The sequence below is a fragment of the Tachysurus fulvidraco genome, chromosome 11 (assembly GCF_022655615.1).
Source record: "Tachysurus fulvidraco isolate hzauxx_2018 chromosome 11, HZAU_PFXX_2.0, whole genome shotgun sequence".
NCBI lineage: Eukaryota > Metazoa > Chordata > Actinopteri > Siluriformes > Bagridae > Tachysurus > Tachysurus fulvidraco.
In genome coordinates this window covers 17899211-17922789 of record NC_062528.1, presented here as the reverse complement: position 1 = coordinate 17922789, position 23579 = coordinate 17899211, and the positions used below count along the sequence as shown (strand labels likewise).

The following is a 23579-nucleotide window of genomic DNA, read 5'->3' as shown; positions in this document are numbered from 1 at the left end:
AAAGACAAAACACCTGGGGAAGAGATGGAATGCAATTAGTGTCCATGGTAAGGAATGAGTGGGCGGAGCAAACAATTAACATCAGGGAGAGACGTCAGACAGAAACAAGGGGAAACACAGACACGTTACAATCACCTTTAATAGATTTTGATATTCTGGGAACTACCAGAAGTCCTGAGTTTTGTGTATCTCATAGAACATTGACGGAATATAGTCTTTTATAAGGCTGATAAGAAACATGGGAGGTAAACCATTTAGAGACTTGTACATAAGTAGCAGCAGTTTGTAAAAAATTCTAAACTTAACAGGTAGCCAGTGTAGAGATGATAAAATTGGGGTAATGTAATCATATTTTCTTGTTCCTGATAAGAACTCTGGCAGCTGCATTTTGGACTAACTGTTTTTTTTGCATTTTTTTGCATTTTTTGACTATTTCTTGAAGGTGCAGGAAAACCACCTAGTACAGCATTACAATAGTTCAGTCTGGAGGTCATGAATGCTTGATCTAGCTTTTCAGCATGAGATACAGATAGGATGTTTTCTTAGTTTGGCAATATTTTTAAGGTGGAAGAAGGCTGTTTTTATAATATGGGCGATATACCTACTAATGATGTTTCCCAAGGGAAGAATGTATAATGAAAAAAGCAGCGATCCTAAAATTTGACCCTTTAGGGATCCCATAATTCACTGTCATTAAACTGGAGGATTCTACATTTAAATCCTCAAAATGGTATCGTTCAGGCAGGTAGAATCTAAGCCATCTTAATGCCAGTACCTGAATACCTGTGTAATTTTGTAAGAGATCTAGGAAAATGTCATGGTCTATAGTGTTGAATGCAGCACTAAGCTCAAGTAGAACTAAAAGTGAAATGCAGTGTTGGTCCGAAGCTAAAGTCCTTTGTGACTTTAACAAAAATTCTGAACAATGATGGGGCTTGAAACCTGACTGAATCTCTTCAAATATATTGAACAGACACAACCTTCTCTAATATCTATACATAAATGGGATGTTTGAAATGGGTCTATAATTTAATCCTTTGATGAGATCTAAATTTGGTTTCTTAATAAGGGGCATAATAACTGCTAACTTGAAGGATTTAGGTATGTGACCTAAAGATACAGTAAGTTAATAATATAGAGAAGAGGCCCTCCAGCTGTATATAACACTTCTTTCAGTAATTTAGGAATGGCATCTAACAAACATGTTGATTAAGCTGTAGTAAGTTTTTGTAACTCCTCCTGTCCTATACTTGTAAAGCGGTGTAGTTGTAAGTGTAAAGAACTCTTTCGATGGACGCCTTGCTTTTGGGCTGGGGAGCAGCCTTAGATGGCCGCCCTGCCCAAGGTTTATGGGAGGGCCCTTATCACTCATGGCACATAAATTGTCTGGAGATGAAGGCTGTGTTTCTAGCACTAAAACACTTTCTCCCACACCTCAGGGGCTGCCATGTCTTATTACGGAGAGACAGCACTGCGGTGGTGTCCTATATGAATCATCAGGGCAGTCTGTGTTCATGCCCCCTGTTCAGGTTGGCACAGCAGATTCTGCTCTGCCTAGAGACCAGGTTACTTTCACTGAGAGCATTTGTCATTCTGGGGAATGTAAATTGGGAGGCAGACTTCCTGTCATGGCAGGTGCTAAGGTCCAGGGAGTGGTGTCTCCACCCCCACGTGGTGGAGCAAATTTGGCAGATTTTCAGCTGGGTGGAAGTGGATCTGTTCACCTCCAAGGAGTCGACCCACTGTCCGATATGATTTTCCCTCTCTCTTTTAACCTCTTTGGGCCTGGATGCCTTGGTATGTACATGGCCAAAGCTCCATCTGTACACCTTCCCCTGGTATCTCTGATCCTGAAAGTCCTAGCCAAAGTGCACCACGACCAAGTCAACCTTCTCCTAGTTGCTCCTTGTTTTTCCCTCTCGAATTTGGTTGACAGACCTGGTCTCCCTCCTGAACGGCACTTCATGGAAGCTTTGGGTTTGGCCCCTGAGGGGGACAATTTCCTAGAGGCAGGCCTCTCATCTAAGGTGACAGAGATTCTACTGAATGCTAAGGCTCCCCCCACTAGGAAGTTGTATGCTCTGAAGTGGAGACTTTTTTGCCTCTGGAGCAATGAACACCGTCAAGATCCAGTTCACTGCCCGGTTGGTACAGTGCTGGAGTTCCTGCAGTCTTGCTTTTCTCAGGGCCTGTCCTCATCTACATTAACAGTGTATGTGGCTGCCATCGCTGCGAACCATGAATCTGTCCTCGGGGCCTCTGCCCGTAGGCACGGTCTCATGCTTTATGCATGGTGTCAGCTTCTGAGAAGTTTCTGAAGTTGGATCTGCTCCTAGCCTTGGCCTCTCCCAAAAGAATGGGTGATTTGCAGGCCCTGATGATCACCCCTACCTGCCTAGAATTTGCCCCTATGTCAAAGGCTATTTTGCACCCAAAGGCAGGATATATCCCTAAGGTGCCCAGGGTGTTGGGTTGTCAAGTCATTGTGCAGGTCTACTGTCCAACACCCCATGAGCTGGCAGAACAGGAGAGGCTACAGTACATTTGCTTTGCCCACTAAGGGCCTTGAGGGCTTATGTCCACCATTCTAGCTCGTGGCGTAACTCCTCTGCCCTTTTTGTCTGTTTTGGTGGCCGAAATGGGGTGATCCAGTTTCCAAACAGTGCTTGGCGCACTGGGTAGTGGAGGCCATTACTCAGGCTTATAAAGTATGCGGTCTTGCCTCACCTCTCAGCATCAGTGCTCACTCTACAAGGGGTAGCCTGCAGCAGGTTGGTCCTCTCCACACACCTTTATCAGGTTCTATAACCTAGACTTGGACCCCACTCCAGGGTCCCAGGTCCTGCGGGGCCATTGATGTTCTGTTCCCAGTCTACTCGTGCTCTCTCACAGCCTCTGGCTGACCGGTGTGTGGCGGCGTGGGTATTGGTGTCCCATAGCATCAGCACTGATGCAGCGTCAAGTTTTCTCAAAACAGAACTACAACAGGTTATGTATGTAACCCGGTTCCCTGAGAAGGGAATGAGAGGCTGCATTGCTGGCCATACTCCAGGCATAATATCACGCTTCTTTCAGACAAATAGAAGCTGGAGTAATGTGACATAGATGCCCTTATATGGACTTACTGGCACATAATCTCTTTGTCATGTGTCCTTCCCGAGCCATTAAAAAAAGTCAAATGGAAGCATTTTTTAAACTGCTGACTCCAATTTGTCCAACGTATTTATATCATATGTATGCCTATCCCCTGGTTCCCAAAATCAGAGGGGAATCAACCCTTAACACTCCTGTTTTCCTTTCCTGAATTCCTATGCAAATTATGAACGCCGAGTCAAGTTGACCTTTCCGTTTTGACTGCTTATAAAAAATGAAGTATATATACGATAACCAATTTTTTAGTCGAACTTGTTTCAAACATATTAACATATATTTTGCAAAAAATGTTGTAATATTTGGTATAATAAACGTCCCTCATTTTCTAGTAAAAAAAAATACATTTTGAATTATTTTCACTATAGAGGCACAAAAGTTGTTGCACAATTACTGGTAGTATATTTCAAAACCAGGAGATTGTTTTGAAACCATATTGACCATTTTTAATGTCAGCAAATGGCCTGTTTTTTCCAGGCCAAATTGTCTTGAATGCTTATAAATCAAAAATTATACAATTATCACCATTCTGTGTGATCAGCTTTACATTTGTGAACATTTTACACTTGTAATGTCTATTTTCTCTGTGTATGTATTTATGTATGTATGTATATGTGTATGTGTGTGTGTGTCTGTGTGCGCGTGTGTGTGTGTAAAGCTTGTTGGTAGAAAAGATATTGCCCTTAGCTGGACAAATGCATATTACAAGTGCAAAATATTTACAAATGAGTAGCTTTTGTTTTTTCTGGAGGCCTAATGAATTGCAATGCCCAATGTTTTTGGTGTGTTTGGTGTCTGTGTGTGTGTGTCCGTGAGTGTGTGAAGCTTGTTGGTATGAGTAGCCTGTACAAAGCCCTGACTTTAAATGTGCTGAACACCTTTTGGATGAAAAATAACACTTGTACCCATTTTCCACCCAAAAGAACTGGGTGCTGGTTCAGAGCTAGTGCTGGTGCTGGTTCAAAGTTGGTTCCACTGGCAAACGTTGTAAGAACCGGTTTGACTTTCCATCGGTTAGAGAGCCATCACAGAGCCGGCAGCAAACACAAACAAAACATCGACAATAGCGGATGTTCCGAATCAAATGTGTACGGGCAGCTGCATGTAATTTGTATAAACGGAGGTTGTAATCGAGAAAGTACATAACATTGTTTTATCATTAACACACAAAAAATTTAGCCTTAGCATGTAGCTATCTACTATAATGTGTGCTGATAATTGATCATATTGCGGTAAAGTAAAAGTGCATTAAACATTGGTACATTATCAAATGCGCTAACAGTAGCCCCGCCCCCAGCTCCTGACACAAGCGGTTCTTAAGTCTACATCAGCAAAGTTTTGGTGTTACTTAAGAACCACTTTTCCTGGTTCAGAGCCGGTGCTTTGGCTGTCGAAAAAGAAAGAACTGGTTCTAAATTAGGCTCTGGCTCCGAACCAGCACTCAAACTGCCTCGATGGAAAAAGGGCACTACTGTACCTCAGGCCTAAGCATGGTGGTGACCTCGTCTAACATACATTTGTAGTTCAAACTCTATGATTCAATCCTGATTCCTGAGTAGGGTAGGGAAATAAGGTAGGGAAAAGGAGCCTACACACAGGGGCAAAGGGTCAAGCTAAACTGTCAAACCATACCTTCCTTTCACACACAACGACTTGTGAAGGCAATACATAATGAGGAAGACACCACCACTCAGGAGGGAACAGTCTTCTACTCCCGGTCATGTTAACAACACGGTAGTCCACTGAAAGTGACGTACTGTATCCCAGGTGGCATGCACATTTTTGTTTTTTATATACTGGAACATGCCAGTGATTGGCTAAAACAAACAATTGAGGCAATTGTACCTCCTGCCACGTAATCAAAGGAATGGGGTTATATTTACATCTCTGTCTGTGCTATCATTTGAGAAAATATGGTTCATCATCTCTACATATAACACATGCACACAAGTGGAAGCCACAGTCCAACAAGGTATAAGGTAGGACAAAATAAAGAGCAACCATACATGTAACGATGTAATGTAATTTGTAAATAATTACACTACATCGTTACATTTATGGTTGCTCTTTGTATTGATGTAATGTAATTTGTATATAATTTTCAGCGCTAAAGCTTAATTGTTAAAAATATAACTTTAAATGGTCCATTCACACTATTAATATAAAGGCTTCTTCATGTTGTTAATGCTTATATGTATATTAGTTGCATTATTATTTTTAATACATTTTATTATGTCCATAATTTCAGACTGGAAAGGATTTGAACAGGATTAAAATCTACTTCATCATGAGTGTTGTGAACACCAGTTTGCTAAAAAATGTATCATTTGTGCGCCCAGAGTACTTTTTCATCAGTGGATTTTCTGGAATACCTTTCAGCAAATATTACTTTGTTTTTTTACTTATTGTCTATATTGTCTCAGTGTGTGGGAACTCCTTTGTCCTATACATGATATTAAGTAATCGAAGTCTGCATATTCCTAAATACATGGGGATCTTTAATTTAGCTCTGTCAGATTTTGGTGAAACAAATGCACTTATTCCTAACCTTGTGAAGACTTTCCTTTTTGATTCACAGTCCATATCCTATGATGCTTGTTTAGCTAACATGTTTTTTATTTTTTTCTTTGCTGGTGGACAGTCTTTAACTCTTGTTGCCATGGCATATGACCGCTTTGTAGCTATTTGTTTACCCCTGAGATACCATGCTATTGTAAATAACTCCTTCATGTTTGTGACTTTAACAGCAATATGGTTATTTAACCTTGTTACAATTGGTACAATGGTGGTTTTGGTTACACAACTTTCTTTTTGTAAAACCATTGAGGTAAAGAGCTTTTTTTGTGACCATGGGCCTGTTTATAAACTTGCTTGTAATGACACCTGGATAAATTCCTTAATGGCAAATATTTGTATTGCAATATACCTCTATGCACCATTGACTGCCATAGTTTTATCATACATAGGCATTCTGTTGGCCTTGACTAAGATTACAACATGGGAGGGTCGTCTAAAAGCACTCAAAACTTGTGTCTCTCATCTGTTGATAGTAGGAGTATATTTCCTACCTGTAGTGAGTACATACCTTGCCGCTACAATATCCTATCTCCATCCTAATGCAAGGATAATCAATACTTCACTATCATTTACAATTCCACCCATGTTAAATCCCATAATTTATGTCTTGAACACAAAGGAATTCAGGGAATTTATAATGAAGATTCTTAAAAACAAAAACACCACAGTTCCTCAGGTACAGGCATTAGAAAAGTGATACCACGTTTGCATACTGTATTTATTGATCTATCTATCTATCTATCTATCTATCTATCTATCTATCTATCTATCTATCTATCTATCTATTTATTATTATTATTATTATTATTATTATTATTATTATTATTATTATTATTATTATTATTATTATTTTAGACAAGTACTAGCCAGAACTGAAACAAATTTTTAGGTGAATGTAAACACTCAGACTGACCAAGTTTGGATAAGACTGAAAACCATAATTTATCATATCCCCTTTTTGTTCTTCCATGAGTATAAAGTAATAATGTGAACTAGTCCTTTCAGCATTTCCATTAATTTGTTCTTATTGTATAATCCTATACAATTGTTGCAGAAGAACCAAAAGAGTGGTTTCCTTCTATAAAACTTAAATTCCTGGAGAATTTAGTTGTGTGAAAATGTGATCATTATTTTTTTATTATTATTATTATTATTAGATGCAAAATACAAATACAAACACCAACAAAACAAAACGTGTGATCATTATTAATATAAAAAAAATAAGATTTAGCTCACCTCACTAAGATGCAAATAGTACAACTCAAACTACTAGTAATACTATTTTAAACAGAGTACATGATGTGAATGATTGTATCCATATAGTTGCTTCTAATATTCTATTATTCTAAGTTCTTAAAGAGCTTGCTCAGGATTGTATAATATATTGTATTGTGAACAATTGATCGGTCTTCAGTGTTTTATAATTAATTACCCATTTTTGTTTTTACTATTTATTAACATTTGTATGAGCTGAAGCACCTAATGCAATGCACATTAATTGTCTGGAAAATGTTTGAATGAATGACATAAAGTATGTGCCGTGCATAGACCTGTTGATGTATGAGAGATTTGCATCTGTATATGCACTCGAATATAAAGAAAAACATAATTTCCAAAACCTCTGTAAATCTATTGGAAATCTTCACAACCTTACTAAAAGATTGATTAATGAGGCCTATAATCTCTTTCTGAAATCTTGATAAATGATGGTATCACTATGTGGTTATCACGCTGTGTTGATGATTAGAAGACACAGTATGGATTCAAGCCCTTCAACCACCAATCTGCCACTGCTGGGTCCTTGAGAAGGCCCTTATCCCTCTCTGCTCCAGGATTGTTGCATCATGGCTAACCCTGTCCACTGACCCCAACCTCCAAAGTTGGGATATGTAAAGAAAGAATTTCACTGTGCTGTAATGTATATGTGACAATAATAAAAACTTCTTTTCAATGCCCCTGCCCTCCCTCAGTATATGGCAGAAAACTGGCTTCTGGCCTGTATAAGAAGTCAAGAGTCAGGAAGCTTTTATTGTCATTTCAACCATAAATAGCTGTTGCAGTACACAGTGAAATGTGGCAACGTTTCTAGAGAATCATGGTGCTACATAAAACAAAGACAGAGCTAAGGAATTAGTAAGTAGTCTTAGCCACATAAAGTGCATCTGTGCAACAATACACAAAAGACAAAAGACAATTCACAAAAGACAATATACAAAATCAGTGCCAACCAGTGTAAATACTGTATGTTCAATCAATATTACATGTCAGGAAATACTGGAATGAACGCATTAGTATTGTAGAAGCAGTTGCATGAGGTATTGTAAAATATTGTGCAAAACAGCAATGAAATGTAACTGAAATGTAAGACAGCATGTGCAAAGAGCAAAAACAATGTGCACATTGTACATTTTTCCAGATGGCAGGAGAGTGAAGAGTCCTCACTATCCACTGCAGGGACCTACGATCCAGGACGGTGCAGTGCCCAAACCAGACAGTGATGCAGCTGCTCAGAATGCTTTTAATGGCCCATCTGTATAATATAGTCAAGATGGGGGAAGGGAGATGGGCTTTTCTCAGACTTCGTAAGAAGTGGAGATGCTGCTGGGGTTTTTTGGTGATAGAGCTGGTGTTGAGTGACCAGGTGATGCTCTCCATCTAGATGAACACAAAAAAAATTGGTGCTTTTGATGATCTCTACAGGAGATCTGTCAATGTTCAGTGGAGAGTGGTCAATCTGTGCTCTCCACAGTCGACAAACATCTCTTTAGTTTTATCAACATTCAGAGACAGGTTGTTGGCTCTACACCAAACAGCTGTTGCACCTCCTCTCTGAATGCTGACTCATCCTTCTTTCTGATGAGACCCACCATGGTCGTGTCATCTGTGAACTTGATGATATGGTTCGATCTGTGCATTGCTACAAAGTCGTGAGTCAGCAAGGTGAACAGCAGTGGACTGAGCATGTAGCCCTGACGGGCTCCAGTACTCAGTGTGGTGCTGCTAGAGATGCTGTTCCCGATCTGGACTGACTGAGGTCTCCCAGTCAGGAAGTCCAAGATCCAGTTGGAAAGGGAGGCTTTTAGTCCCAGCAGGCTCAGCTTCCCAATCAAGTGCTGAGGGATGATTGTGTTGAATACTGAACTAAAGTCTATGAACAGCATTCGTACGTTAATGTCCTTATTGTCCAGGTGGGTGCGAACCAAATGAAGGGCTGTGGCAATGGCAAAGTCCATGGAGTGATTTGGATGATATGCAAACTGTAAAGGGTCCAGTGAGGGTGGAAACTGAGTCTTGATGTGCCTTATGACAAGCTTCTCGAAGCACTTCATTACAATGGGTTTAAGTGCGATGGGATGACAGTCATGGAGGCAGGACACTGTAGACTTCTTTGGGACAGGGAGGATGGTGGTTGTCTTAAGGCATGTAGAAACAACAGCGTTGCTGAGGGAAATGTTGAAGATGTCAGTGAATATATCCGCTAGCTGTTCTGCACATTCCCTGAGAAGCTTGCTAGGAATGTTGACTGGTCCAACAGCCTTCAGTGGGTTAACTCCAAGTAGTGTTCTCCTCACATCAGCCGTGGATAGACAGAGTACCTGATTGTTGGGGGGGGGGGGGTCTTTCTTGCCGCTAAGTTGTTCTGCACCTCAAACTGCACGGAGAAGCCATTCAGCGCATCTGGGAGGGAGGCATCACAATCACAGGCAGGTGAAGCGGTCTTGTAGTTCCTGATCGCCTGTATAAGTGGCTGTGGATTGTCTGGGCATGTTCGCGCTTTGCTTCTCTGATGGCTTGGGACAGTTTGGCCCTTGCTGTTCTTAGGGCCACCATGTCCCCTGTTCTGAAGGCTAGGTCTCTAGTCTTCATCAGCACAAGCACTTTAGCAGTCATCCACGGCTTCTGTTGGGTCGGTGACCAGCTATATCGGCAAGTGCATTGATGACATGACCGTCTACAAGACCATCACCACACTCACTAATCAGAAGCTGTGATTGACTGCAAAGCACAGTTGAAGTCTAGAGACTCCACTTTCAGAACAGGGGACAACATGACTTTAAGAACAACAATGGCCACACTGTACTGAGCCATCAGAGAGGCAAAGCTTACACATGCCTAGAAAATCCACAACTACTTCCTGGACGGCAGAGAAACCTGAACAGCACACGAAACAAGCAATCACAAACTACTTCTACTGTTGGTTTGAGGTGCAAAACAATGTTGAGGCAATAAAGACCATCCCTCCCACCAACAAACAAGTACTATGTCTAACCATGCCTGATGTGAGGAGAATTCTATGCAGATCTAACCCATGAAAGGGTGCTGGACCAGACAACATGCCATGCAGAGTGCTCAGGGAATGGGCAGAACAGCTAGGGGATGTCTTCTCTAACATCTTAAACATTTCCCTGAGCAGTACCATTGTTCCTATGTGCCTCAAGACAACCACCATTATTCCTGTGCCAAAGTAGTCTTCAGTGTCCTGCCTCAATGTGTCAATTATCCTGTCACTCTCACACTTTTGTGATAAAGTGCTTTGAGAATCTTGTCATGAGGCCCAGTTACCACCTTCACTGGACCCCCTGCAGTTTCCACATCATCCAACCTGCAATGCAATTGCAATGACAATGCAATTGCAATGACCCTTCAACTGGCCCTCACCTATCTGCACAATAACGATACATATGTGTGACCCGTAAGAGGTACTCCAATCCAGTATGTCCAGAGTGTCCTCAAATACCGCCATAGCTTGTTTTAATTCTGGAGACAAACCCTGCCGATATACCCCCAGTAACGCCAACTCGCTCCAGCCACTAGATGCCGCCATGGTGCGGAAACGCAGGCTGTAAGCGGTGATGTCATCAGTTCCTTGACGCAAGCTAAGCAGCTGGTCGGCTGTGGATAGGACCCCGGAAGCGGCGCTGAAAACCTCGATAAAGTGCGCGGTGAGATGGGCATACACACTTATTATTGGGCTGGCCGAGTCCCACAATGATTGGGCGGAAACTAGCGCTCTCCCGGACAGGAGTGAGATGAGGAACACTACCCTGGACCGCTTGGATGGAAAGCGCTGCGGTTGCATCTCAATATAGAGGTTTACCTGGAGTAGAAAGCCACGGCATAGTGAAGCTTCCCCCGAAAAAGTCCCCGGAAGCGCCATGGGGCTGCCGGTGACAGCAAGGGGGTCAGGACGAACCGCGGTGGAGGGAAAGGCAGCTCGAAGCGCGGTGACGAGATCCCGAACCGGGTCAGAGGAGGTGCCGGGTCGGTTCTCCATAGTCAGGTAGGAGCGGGAAGGTCCCTACCTTTAATTTTTGAAGGTCAGTTATTCTGTTATGCGAGACACAGAGGAGGAAGCCGGAGTGAAAGCAAACAGAGTTTATTTGCAAAAACACGGTAGTAGAGTAATCCGGTGGTGCGCGGAGGAAGCACGGCCCACAACGGTCCAGAGCTACGAAGGCAGTCTGTGTTATCCGGTGGTGCGCAGTGGAAGCACGGCCCACTAAGTCCAGAGTATTGGGACAAGAGGTAGTCCAGGGGAGCGCTTAGGAGAAGCGCGAAGCTGATCACGAACACAGGAGTGTAGAGGAATGAACAGCAAACCATAGATAATAACTGACGGTGAGTGCTGGTGAGAGAGGGGATTATATATGGTGGCAAATGCGAGTGGAAAGAGAGTCAGGTGTGTGCAATTAGTACGCCGGCGAGCCGCTCCGTGCGGGTGGGGCACGCACGGGAGAAGAGTCAGAGAGCTCCCTTACACTGGGAAAGTGACTCTGAGCCCTGAACACTGTCAGGAAGGCTATTCCAAATTCTAGGAGCTTAATACAAAAACGCTCTATCAACTTTAGTAGATTTTGGTATTCTGGGAACTACCAGAAGTCCTGAGTTTTGTGATCTCAAAGAGCTTGACGGATTGAAGTGTGCTAGAAGACTGGTTAGAAGCATGGTAGATAAACCATATAGATCCTTGTATGTATGTAGAAGTTTATAATACATTCTAAACTTAACAGTTAGCCAGCATAGAGATGATAAAATTGGGGTAATATGACCATATTTTCTTGGATCTGGTAAGAACTCTGGCAGCTGCATTTTGTACTAACTGTAGCATATTTATTGAAGATGCAGGGACACCACCAAGTATTGCATTACAATAGTTCAGTCTGGAGGTCAGGAACGCATGATCTAGCTTCTCATCATCAGATACAGATATCTTAGGGCCTTTTTACACCTGGTCACTACATGTGTTTTCTCTGATCCGATAGCTATCTGATTTGTTAAAAATGTTCTATTTACATTAGGCACCATAAATGCGTCTTGGCAAATTGGATATCAATCCGATCTTTCTACTCCTGCCCAATATGCAAATATATTTTACCTCATTTCCGTGGTAATTGAAATGGAACACATGCTTTGGTGTATGCGGTTGCTACAAAAAAAAGCATTTACTGTTTGCTGCATTTTCACTGGTGGCAGCAGTGCAATTTAAGACTCAACGAGACACCTGGGTGAAAGATCGGAGTCAGCGATGGTGGGAAAACGTATTTGTTACTGGCTCGATGCACGACGTACTTCCGTTTGGGAGGAGTACAGCGCTGACGTATGTGGCTTGAACAACCACATGCATTTACACCTGTCCAGTTTCATCTGAAATGCATCCCAGACCACCTCCTGAAGTGGTTTGAAAGATCGGATTTATATCCGTCTCGGAACCGTTTCGGAGGGCATTTAGACCTGGTCTTTTTACGATTGGATAGCTATCGGATCTCAGAAAACGCATGAAGTGACCAGGTGTAAAAACCCCCTTAGGCAATATTTCGAAGGTGGAAGAAGGCTTGTTTTCAAAAGGAATGTTTTGGAATGTTTCTAAAGGAAACTCTTATATATTATATATATAGAAATATTGTTCTACTGTACGAAGGAGCACAGTTGAACAGACACAACTTTATCTAATATTTATACATTTACATTTACAGCATTTGGCAGACGCCCTTATCCAGGGCGACGTATGTAAGTGCTTAAATCTCTAACATGAATACATATGTTAGGTTACATACTTAATATACCATGAGTTTAAAACATTTGTTTAAAGTTACAATGAAAAAGTGTCAATGATTGTTTTTTTGTGTATTTTTTAGATGCCAAAGACATGGAAAGAAGTGCTAGTTTGAGTGTTTCCTGAATAAGTATGTCTTCAACCGCCGCTAGAAAATAGCTAGTGACTCAGCTGTTCGGACCTCTAGGGGAAGTTCATTCCACCACCTTGGTGTCAGAACAGAGAAGAGTCTTGTAGTATACTTGCCTCTTACCCTGAGAGATGGTGGAACCAGTCGAGCAGTGCTGGTAGATCGGAGGGTGTGGGGTGCAGTGTGAGGAGTGATGAGGTCTTTGAGGTAAATATACACAAATAGGAGGATTGAAACTTGAAGCATTTAGGAATGTGACCTAAAGACAACAAGGAGTTAATAATATTGATAAGAGGCCCGCGAGCTGAATGTAACACTTCTTTCAGTACTTTAGTTTTAATGGGATCTAACAAACATGTTGATTAAGCTGTAGAAATAAGTTTATGTAGCTCGTCCTGTAGTATAATTGTAAAGCAGAGTAGTTGTAAGTGTAAATCTTTATGGGAGACTGTATCACAAGATGCTGTCAAAGGTTGAACAATAGGGTTTTCAGATATCTGTTTTTTTTTGTTTGTTTGTTTGTTTTTTTGTTAATTTAGCCACTGTTCTAAATAAGAACCTGGGATTGTTTTGGTTATTTTATAGGAGTTTGCTCTGGTGCTCAGCATTAACAGCTTTCATAGCCTATTTATAGCTTGACATACTGTCATTTTATGCAGTTCTAAAAACCTCTTACAGTATTTAGTTTTTCTCCACTTTTGCTCGAGGTTACAGGTTGCTCTCCCGAGGGTGTAAATATTACTATTATACCATGGTGCAGGTATGTGACCCTTTAACCAGAAGGGAGCAACAGTGAAGATGAACTGAACTAAACTGAATTGAATTGAACTGAAAAACTGTTTTAACTTGAATTTAATTCATTGTCCACCATCCCCCATGTAAAGAATGGTGATGGATATTTCATGTTTTGAGGCAGTTCCATTGGCACAGGAAAGCTTTTATTAAAAGCTAATATCAAGATAAATGCAACGTATTACCAGAAAATAAAAAAATTATCAAAAAATACTGGCAGACAATTTGCATTCTACAGCCAAAAGCTGCACATGGGATTTTCTTAGATCTTCCAACATGACAATGATCCAAAGCTCAAGTCAAGGTTGACCCTCCAATGGCTACAGCAGCCCCCATTTTATTGTGTTTTTAGCTATCCTGCAGTTGACACCTCTGCTTTCTGACAACAGAAACTGAAGGCATTTGCCAAGCAGAATGGGCAGCTATATGTGTAAGAATTAAGAACTTCATGCAGAATAATTACAAAAGACTGCATGTCTTCATTGATACAAGTTTTTTGGTTAAGATTACAAGTAAAACATAAAAGCACTTTGCTTTGATAGTTATGGAACCATTTTTTAAACAGCTGACTCCAATTTGTCCAATGTATCTATACTGTATCACATGTACAGTATGCCCATCCCCTGTCTCCCCAAAGAGGGGAATCAAACCTTAAAAAGAAGACGGCACAAACATTCATGCAATACTAGCAGGTGGGTTGTATTTACATTATTGTCTGAGGTAATATATGAGAAATTATAGTTCCATGTCTCTACATAGAAGGCATATTTGAAACCTGAACCAAAATAAGCTAATAAGGTATTGATAAGTTTAAAAGGAGTATTTGAGCAATTAATAAAAATAATTTGATTAAAACTCATCTTAAATTACATTATCATTTCTACAGCTCTATGGCTAGGAGTCTTGTAAATGTAAATGGCTCATTCATGTTATATGATAACTTACTGTATACTGTGTATGTCTCTCTATTCAGAAAAGAACATCAACAGCATTAAAATCTACTTCATCATGAGTGTTGTGAACTCCAGTTTACTACAAAAATTATCATTTGTGCGCCCAGAGTACTTTTTCATCAGTGGATTTTCTGGAATACCTTACAGCAAATATTACTTCATTTTTTTAATTTTTGTCTATATTGTCTCAGTGTGTGGGAACTCCTTTGTCCTATACATGATATTAAGTAATCGAAGTCTGCATATTCCTAAATACATGGGGATTTTTAATTTAGCTCTGTCAGATTTTGGTGAAACAAATGCACTTATTCCTAATCTTGTGAAGACTTTCCTTTTTGATTCACAGTCCATATCCTATGATGCTTGTTTAGCTAACATGTTTTTTATTTTTTTCTTTGCTGGTGGACAGTCTTTAACTCTTGCTGCCATGGCATATGACCGCTTTATAGCTATTTGTTTACCCCTGAGATACCATGCTATTGTAAATAACTCCTTCATGTTTGTGACTTTAACAGCAATATGGTTATTTAATATTATTACGGTTGGCACCATGGTACTTTTGGTTACACAACTTTCATTTTGTAAAACCAATGAGGTAAAGAGTTTTTTTTGTGACCATGGGCCAGTTTATAAAATTGCTTGTAATGACACCTGGATAAATTCCTTAATGGCTAACGTTTGTATTGCAATTTACCTTTATGCACCATTGACTGCCATAGTTTTATCATACATAGGCATCCTGTTGGCCTTGACTAAGATTACAACATGGGAGGGTCGTCTCAAAGCACTCAAAACTTGTGTCTCTCATCTGTTGATAGTAGGAGTATTTTTCCTACCTGTAGTGAGTACATATCTTGCTGCTACAATATCCTATCTCCATCCTAATGCAAGGATAATCAATACTTCACTATCAGCAACAATTCCACCCATGTTAAATCCCATCATTTATGTCTTGAACACAAAGGAATTCAGGGAATTTATAATGAAGATTCTTAAAAAGAAAAACATCACAGTTCCTCAGGTGCAGGCATTAGAAAAGTGATATCACAGGACCATATAATGCAGGGGACTCTCTCTCTCTCTCTCTCTCTCTCTCTCTCTCTCTCTCTCTCTCTCTCTTTTTTTTAATTTATTTGCTTATTTTTTTATTTTATTTTAGACAAGTACTAGTTAGACCTGAAACAAACTGTTACAGTAGGTGTATGTAAGCACTCAGACTGACCAAGTTTTGATAAGACTGAAACCCATACTTTATCATATCCCCTTAAATGAGTATGAATTTATAATGTAAACCACTTCTTTCAACATTTCCATTCATTCGTTCTTTTTGTATAATCCTACACAATTGTTGCATAAGAGCAAAAACAGTGATTTCCTTTTATAGAACTTCTATGAAACTTAAATTCCTGGAGAATTTAGAAGTTGTGTGAAAATGTGATCATTATAAATGATCATTATACAATATAAAATAAGATTTAGCTCAACTCAGATGCAAATAGTACAACTCAAACTTCTAGTAATACTATTTGGTATAAACAGAGTACATGATGTGTATGATTGTATCCATATGGTTGATCCTAATATTCTATTATGCTGCAAAAGATCTTAAACAGCACGCTCAGAATTTGTCTTCAGTGTTTAATGAATTACAGTACTCATTTCTGAGTAATTTTTAACAACTTTTTATTAACATTTGTATGAGCTGAAGCACCTAATGCAGTGCACATTAATTGTCTGGAAAATGTTTGGAGCTATCTGTAAGCATGCTGAAATATCTGTAACCAGTTGTTATTTATTGATATTTCCAACTCTGAATTTTTCTTCTAAAGTCATCAATAATTTTTGGAGATATTTAATTCCTTTAATGATGTGTTGTTTTATAACATCTGGTAGCTGGTGAGACAAGGTTGCATTTTTTTTAGCAATGAATTAAAATGACAAAAATACACACAGCCTATTATCCGTCCTAAATAATATCCAATATTATAATTACTGTTCACCAAATCATAATATGTTGATATGAGTATGCCAATGTTACCAAGATGGTTTACTACTGTATTTCCAGCTGTGTGGATTTGTGGACAATTTCTGTCATAAGTCTTCATGTCTAAAGGAAGAGTTTTGTTTTCACAGTTCACAGGATTTTCTTTATGACATAAAACATAAATGATGTAAAATATGTGTCATGCATAGATCGCATAGACTGATTTGCATCCACCTGTATGTGCACTCGAGTAAAAAGAAAAACAGCGTTTCCAAAACCTTTACAACCTTACTAAAAGATTGATAAATGAGGCCCAAAATCTTTTCATAAAATCTTGATAAATGTTGTTAAGTGGTTAGCACTCTGTATCGATGATCAGAAGATTGGGTTAAAAGCCTTTGCACCACCAAGCTGCCACTGTTGGATCCTTGAGAAGGCCCTTATCCCTCTCTCCTCCAGGGTTGTTGTATCATGGCTAACCCTGTCCTCTGACCCTTTCCTCCAAAGTTGGGATATATGAAAAAAGAATTTCACTTTGCTGTAATGTATATGTGACAATAATTAAAATGTCTTCTTTTTCAATGATCCTGACCTCATTAAGCATATGGCAGAAAAACTTCTGGCTGGTAAACTTATAACTATAGCTTTGACAATGGACAACCAATATATTGCCTCATTATAACAATATAAACACAAAATAAATCAAACTCTGTCCAAGTTCCTGTAAAGATTGTGTGTGTTTGTGTAAGCACATCCTTACCTACCTCTAAACAATTTATTCTCACTATTAACTCAGGCCCTTTGGCAGAAAAATTACATTCCACATTACCAAACAGTGTTATCAAAGATAATATACTATAAATGAGATAATATATATATATAATAGTATATATTAATATCACTACATATATGTATATATATATATCACACAATATATCTATAAACTCACTAGGCATTTGCGCTTTTATCTCAATATATAAACATATAGAATATCAATATAGAATGCTACTTGATACCTGGTAGGTCACAACACATTTGCTTGCAATATTTAAACTATGCACTTTGTTGACACATTATAACTGTTAATATATCACAGAAGATGAATCAATTTCTTAAATGTTGCAACATTTTTGAATTATATTATTTGTAGTTGTGGTTGTAAGTATAATGAACCTGATTATTCCATCTTTAGTCAGTAAATTCTTACAACCACAGTTCAGGTGACCACAGTTCTCTCATTCAGCAGGTCATTGTATACTGTATATATTTTGCTCATCAAGATTCACTCCCATCTCTTTCATAAATGAATTTACTCAGTGGTTCTTTTAGTATTAACTGAAGGACTTTTAAAAGTAATCTGTGTTAAAAAAAAAAACTTGTCCATTACGTTGGAGAAAAATAGACAGAGTAAATCAAGTTATAAAATAGTAATGAATATTATATATTTTACACTACTCGCACTGTTTGCTGTAAGCCTTAGAAGAAGGCATGATTATGGTGAATACATTGTTAAGCAAATCTGGTAAAATCACGTAATCAGTTTCTTTATTCTGTATACATTTTATTACAAAGGGCTTCTTGCCTATTGAACATAATTATGAGGTTGGAGGTCTGGCTACTCATTATATCGTATGGGATCTTAAATCTAATCAGTAGTGGAATAATTAAACCATTATGCATAAATCATGGGGTTTCATCAACCACCAAGAGTAATCTTGTATATTTTAATTTTTTACTTATTCTTTTTATATTATTGTCTTTACAGTTAATTTCCAAGTTTAAAGCGTGCCGGTTTCTGACTTGGTGGTCGCAGGTTGAGTTAGCGGAATTCGAATGAGAGATGAATGAATCCCTTTCTCTCATCCTCTCAGCTGACTCTAATGCCTCCTCTTTGGCTTTGGGACCTCTCTCTCGACCTGGATCAGTATACAGTATAATGTCTGTATCTGACCAGTGGTGTCAAAAGTATTCACATTCATTACTCAGGTAGAAGTATAGATACTAGGTTTTAAAAAGACTTCAGTAGAAGTTGAAGTATCGACTCAAGCTTTTTACTCTAGTAAAAGTGTAAAAGTACTGGTTTCAAAGCTACTTTAAAGGTATTAATGTAATGCAAAGAAAATATGCCATTAAGGACAAAAGCTTAGGCTGTGCCACAGGGGCCTATTGTGCACTACCCCACATCCTCAAAACCATACTTCTAAAGGCCATAATGACTTTAATATGCATACTGTATATGCCCATTAAAAAAAGAACGCATTTTAGTACAATGCAAATACATTAAAGAACATATATGTGTACTACTGAGCTGTGTTTCATGGAGCGGAAGATATGACTAGTCGGTTATAAGTATTGGAATGGTGCAAAAAGTCAAACTTCAGAGGCATGTCATCAATAACCTTTATTGAAACAAACACATTGGACTTAAACAACAGGGTAATCAACATCAGTTAAGCACAGAACATGTGACAAAGAGTTACCAATAGGCTTTGTTCATTCACAAAAACAGCTGGTTCTCAAAGTTTTTTGAGCCAATGCATGCTCTTCTTGGCCTGAAGGTCAGCCCTGCAACACTAAACACTCTCTCACAGGCTGCTGAGGCAGGAAATGCCGTAGTAAGTTTAAGTGATAGCTGGCACACAGCTGGGAAGGACTTCAATACCTCTACTGTGTCTCCTGGGCACCCCAGGTACGCATCCAACTGCTGGGTCGTTTCAAGAGGGCTGGTCTTCTTCAAGGAGGAAAAGAAGACCAGCCGTCGTTTCAAGAGGGCTGGTCTTCTTCAAGGAGGAAAAGAAGTTCATCAGAATAAATAAATTCATACAGATTTAAACCAACATGAGCATGAGAAAATGATGACAGAATTTTTCTTTTTGGGTGAACTATCCCTTTAGACAATGAGTTTTTGTAAGCCATTAGCTTGTGGTATCTGAAAAAAAAATTCTCCCAGGTATGGCCAGGGATGTATAAGGGTTGGGTTGTTTGGTCTTCCTGGCTACCAACTTCCTCGCTGGTTCCACCACCCCGCTGCTGCGATCCCTCCACTGGCTTCCGGTAGCTGCACGCATCCGATTCAAAACACTAATGTTTGCCTACAAAGCCAAAAATGGACCAGCTCCCTCTGACCTCAAAGCCCTCATCATTCCTCGCACTGCACACCGCAACCTACTATCTACCAGCACTGCTCGACTGGTTCCACCATCTCTCAGGGTAAGAGGCAAGCATACTACTAGACTGTTCTCTGTCCTGGCACCAAGGTGGTGGAATGAACTTCCCCTAGAGTTCCGGACAGCTGAGTCACTGGCTATTTTCAAGCGGCGATTGAAGACCTACTTATTCAGGAAATACTTCAACTAGCACTTCTTTCCTTATCTTTTGCATTAAAAAAAATAAAAAACCTTTGACACTTTTTCATTGTAACTTTGAACAAATGTTTTAAACTCATGGTATCTTAAGTATGTAACCTAGTGAACCAGCATTAATGTATTCAATGTCAGAGATTTAAGCACTTATGTACTGCTGTAAATGCTGTAAATGTAAATGTAAATGCCACGGACATCTTCGTACTTGGCTCATTTTGTCATGGCCAGCGTTGCGGTAACTGAAGTATCACGTGATTTGTGTCATGTGCAGGTGCGATAGATCGCATTCAAACCAATAGGGTGTCAGAATGGTAAATGTTTATACTTATCATCTGAATGATGACAAACTCCGAAATGAAATAGGAGTAACGAGGCTATTTTTAAAATGTAAGGAGTAGAAAGTACATAAAATTGAGTGAAAATGTAAGGAGTAGAGGTAAAAAGTCCGCAAAAAAATGATTACTCCGATAAAGTATAGATACTCAAAATTTCTACTTAAGTAAGGTAACAAAGTATTTGTACTTCATTACTTGACACCCCTGCATCTGACACTGAGAAGCTCGATGTGGACAATGAGGAGCAAGCAGCAGTCAAATTTCTATCACATTCTGTGGTGTTTGAAGTGCTCCTGGAGGTGTTTGCACATGCTGTTGCTAAGCTTATCTTAGACTGCTCTCATGAAAAGGTTAGCATTGTCTACTCTAAGCTTTATGACGCTTCCTAAATTCAGTTCCCATTTTTCAGAGACCTCCAAACTGAAGTGCCATGGTCATGAAATAATCCTCATTCTGCCGCTTGTTCTAATTCGGCCACTGCTAACTGTTCAGCCATTGTGGGCCAAGATAAACATGTACTGTATGCCTAAAGTTAAAGAAATGATTGCAAGCTATTACTCCCCTTTATTAGCTCCATGTCGCTGCGCTCTTGGGGTAATTTTGTTTGGCCGGCCACTCCTGGGAACCACTGTTTCATGGTTTCGCCATTTGTGAATAATGGCTCTCACTGTGGTTCGCTGGAGTCCCAAAGCTTTAGAAATGGACATTTATAACCTTTTCCAGACTGATAGATCTCGATTACTTTCTTTCTCATTTCTTTGGATCTCGGCATGATGTGTAGCTTTTGAGGATCTTTTAGTCTACTTCACTTTGTGTCAGGTCTTATTTAAGTGATTTCTTGATTGTGAAAAGGTGTGGCAGTAATCAGGCCTGGGTGTGGCTAGAGAAATTGGACTCAGGTGTGATAAACCACAGTTTAGTTTTAACAGGGTGAGGGAACACTTTTTTCACACAGGGCCATGTGGGTTTTTTTTTCCCTTTTGTGTTTGTGTTAGATTTCATGTAAAAGCTTCAGATCTTATAACTTTTGATTCAGATCTTACTTTACTCACTGCAATATAATATTATTATTATTATTATTATTATTATTATTATTATTATTATTATTATTATTAACAACAACAACAACAATAATATTGGAATTAATTATTATTATTATATTTGTTAATTATAATTACTAATTATTAACTAATAATATTAGATAAATATATGTACAAAAAATTTCTTAATAGTTTTATGTTTGTAATATAATTATCTTGATATATTGAGTAACCTATCCTTCATTAAAGATCTTTTCACTTGCTAATATATCAGTTTTTTCAGTGCTTACATGTTTGCAATTCCTGTATTGTAGAAAATAAATTTGCATATATGGCATGTTGCCAGGTTTTGATTCCCAAAAGAGAAATTCTACCATAAGGGTTATATTTACATCACTGTCTGAGAAATCACGTGAAAGGTACACCATCTCTACATATATTGCATGTACACAAGTTCAAACAACATTAAAACAAGGTACAAAGTAAAGCAAAAAAGGTGCAATTATAATATAATAATTTTAATGACTAATTATATCGTTTGTATTGCTACCACTCTATTGATATGCACTGTACACTTTAAATCTAATCTATGATGAAACTGTGTGCTTACTTTTGGTTTACTTTTTTATGTCTAGTTTTAGGTTAGAGATGATGTGAACAAAATCTGTCATCATGAGTGCTTTGAACTTCAGTTTATTACAAAATACATCATTTGTGCGTCCAGAATATTTTTTCATCAGTGGATTTTCTGGGCTACCATTAAGCCAATACTATTATGTTTTTTTATTTTTTGTCTATATTGTTTCACTATGTGGAAACTTAATTGTCCTATATATGATATTAGTTGATCGAAGTCTGCATATTCCGAAATACATGGGGATCTTTAATTTAGCTCTGTCAGATTTTGGTGAAACAAATGCACTTATTCCTAACCTTATGAAGACTTTCCTTTTTGACTCACAATACATATCCTATGATGCTTGTTTAACTAACATGTTTTTTACTTTTTTCTTCTCTGATGGACAGTCTTTAACTCTTGTTGCCTTGGCTTATGATCGCTTTATTGCTATTTGCTTACCTCTGAGATACCATGCTATTGTAAATAACTCCTTCATGTTTGTGACTTTAACAGCAATATGGTTATTTAATTTTATTGTAATTGGCACAACTGTGGTTTTGATTACACGACTTTCATTCTGTAAATCAAATGAGGTAAAGAGTTTTTTTGTGACCATGGGCCAATTTATACAATTGCATGTAATGACAACAGTATAAATTACTTAATGGCAAAATTTTGTACTGCAGTATACCTCTATGCACCACTGATTGCCATAGTTTTATCATACATAGGCATTCTGTTGGCTTTGACTAAGATTACAACATGGGAGAGTCGTCTTAAAGCACTCAAAACTTGTGTCTCTCATCTGTTGATAGTAGGAGTATTTTCTTACCTATATTGAGCACATACCTTGCTGCAGTAACTTTCTCTATCCATCCAAATGCTAGGATAATCAATACTTCACTATCAAGGACTATTCCACCCATGTTAAATCCCATCATATATGTCTTGAACACAAAGGATTTCAGAGTCTTTATAGTGAAAATGCTTAAAAAGAAAACCAATATAATTCCCCACATGCACACTATAACAAAGTGATTTGTATCTGATATGTAAATGATTGAGATGTGGGCTCAATTTGTTTGAAATGAAAACCTTAAGTTACTTAAGAAAATTGTAGTTAGAAAACTATGTATTTGTATGAACTCCAATTTTGCTAAAATGCTTTTCTTTCATAATCTTTTCACAGAAATTACACGAATTTGATGTAAAATTAAGACCAGACCTCCAATTTTTCACTCACAATCCTGCTTCTAAAAGATCTTAAAAATATGCTAATTCTTACTGGAAGTGCTTTATTTTAATCCATGTATCAATTATATTTACTACAAGTTAAAAACCTTTATCTATTTATTTATTTATTTATTTATTTATTTATTTATTTATTTATTTATTTATCTGTCTATTTTTAATTTATTTGTTTTTTTTTTTGTTTCTTTTTATTTGTAGGTGGACATCAAGGCTTTCGATTGGCACTTGTAACATTATTTAAGCATATAACAATGATATACAGTGCGTGTGATTTAATGATTTATGTCTTCAGTGTGAGAATTAATATTTTGATGGCTTTGTGATTCTGGTGG

At 38.5% G+C, this 23579-nt stretch overlaps 2 protein-coding genes and 1 pseudogene across 2 annotated transcripts; all 3 read left to right on the top strand.

Moving 5' to 3' along the window:
* The first annotated feature begins 5398 nt into the window (after window positions 1-5398).
* On the top strand, window positions 5399-6424 carry LOC113649424 (putative gustatory receptor clone PTE01). Its single transcript, XM_027157219.2, has one exon. The coding sequence runs from the start codon at window positions 5438-5440 to the stop codon at window positions 6422-6424; it is 987 nt and encodes a 328-aa protein (XP_027013020.2). The 5' UTR covers window positions 5399-5437.
* Window positions 6425-14684: 8260 nt separating this feature from the next.
* On the top strand, window positions 14685-15698 carry LOC113649425 (putative gustatory receptor clone PTE03). The gene has a single exon (XM_027157220.1). The coding sequence runs from the start codon at window positions 14712-14714 to the stop codon at window positions 15696-15698; it is 987 nt and encodes a 328-aa protein (XP_027013021.1). The 5' UTR covers window positions 14685-14711.
* A 6351-nt stretch (window positions 15699-22049) lies between these two features.
* Window positions 22050-23034, top strand: LOC113649415 (annotated as a pseudogene).
* The last annotated feature ends 545 nt before the right edge of the window (window positions 23035-23579 follow it).

Bases quoted from the DNA above. Each gene is read 5' to 3' on its own strand.
- LOC113649424 (XM_027157219.2), top strand. From the start codon at position 5,438: ATGAGTGTTGTGAACACCAGTTTGCTAAAAAATGTATCATTTGTGCGC.
- LOC113649425 (XM_027157220.1), top strand. From the start codon at position 14,712: ATGAGTGTTGTGAACTCCAGTTTACTACAAAAATTATCATTTGTGCGC.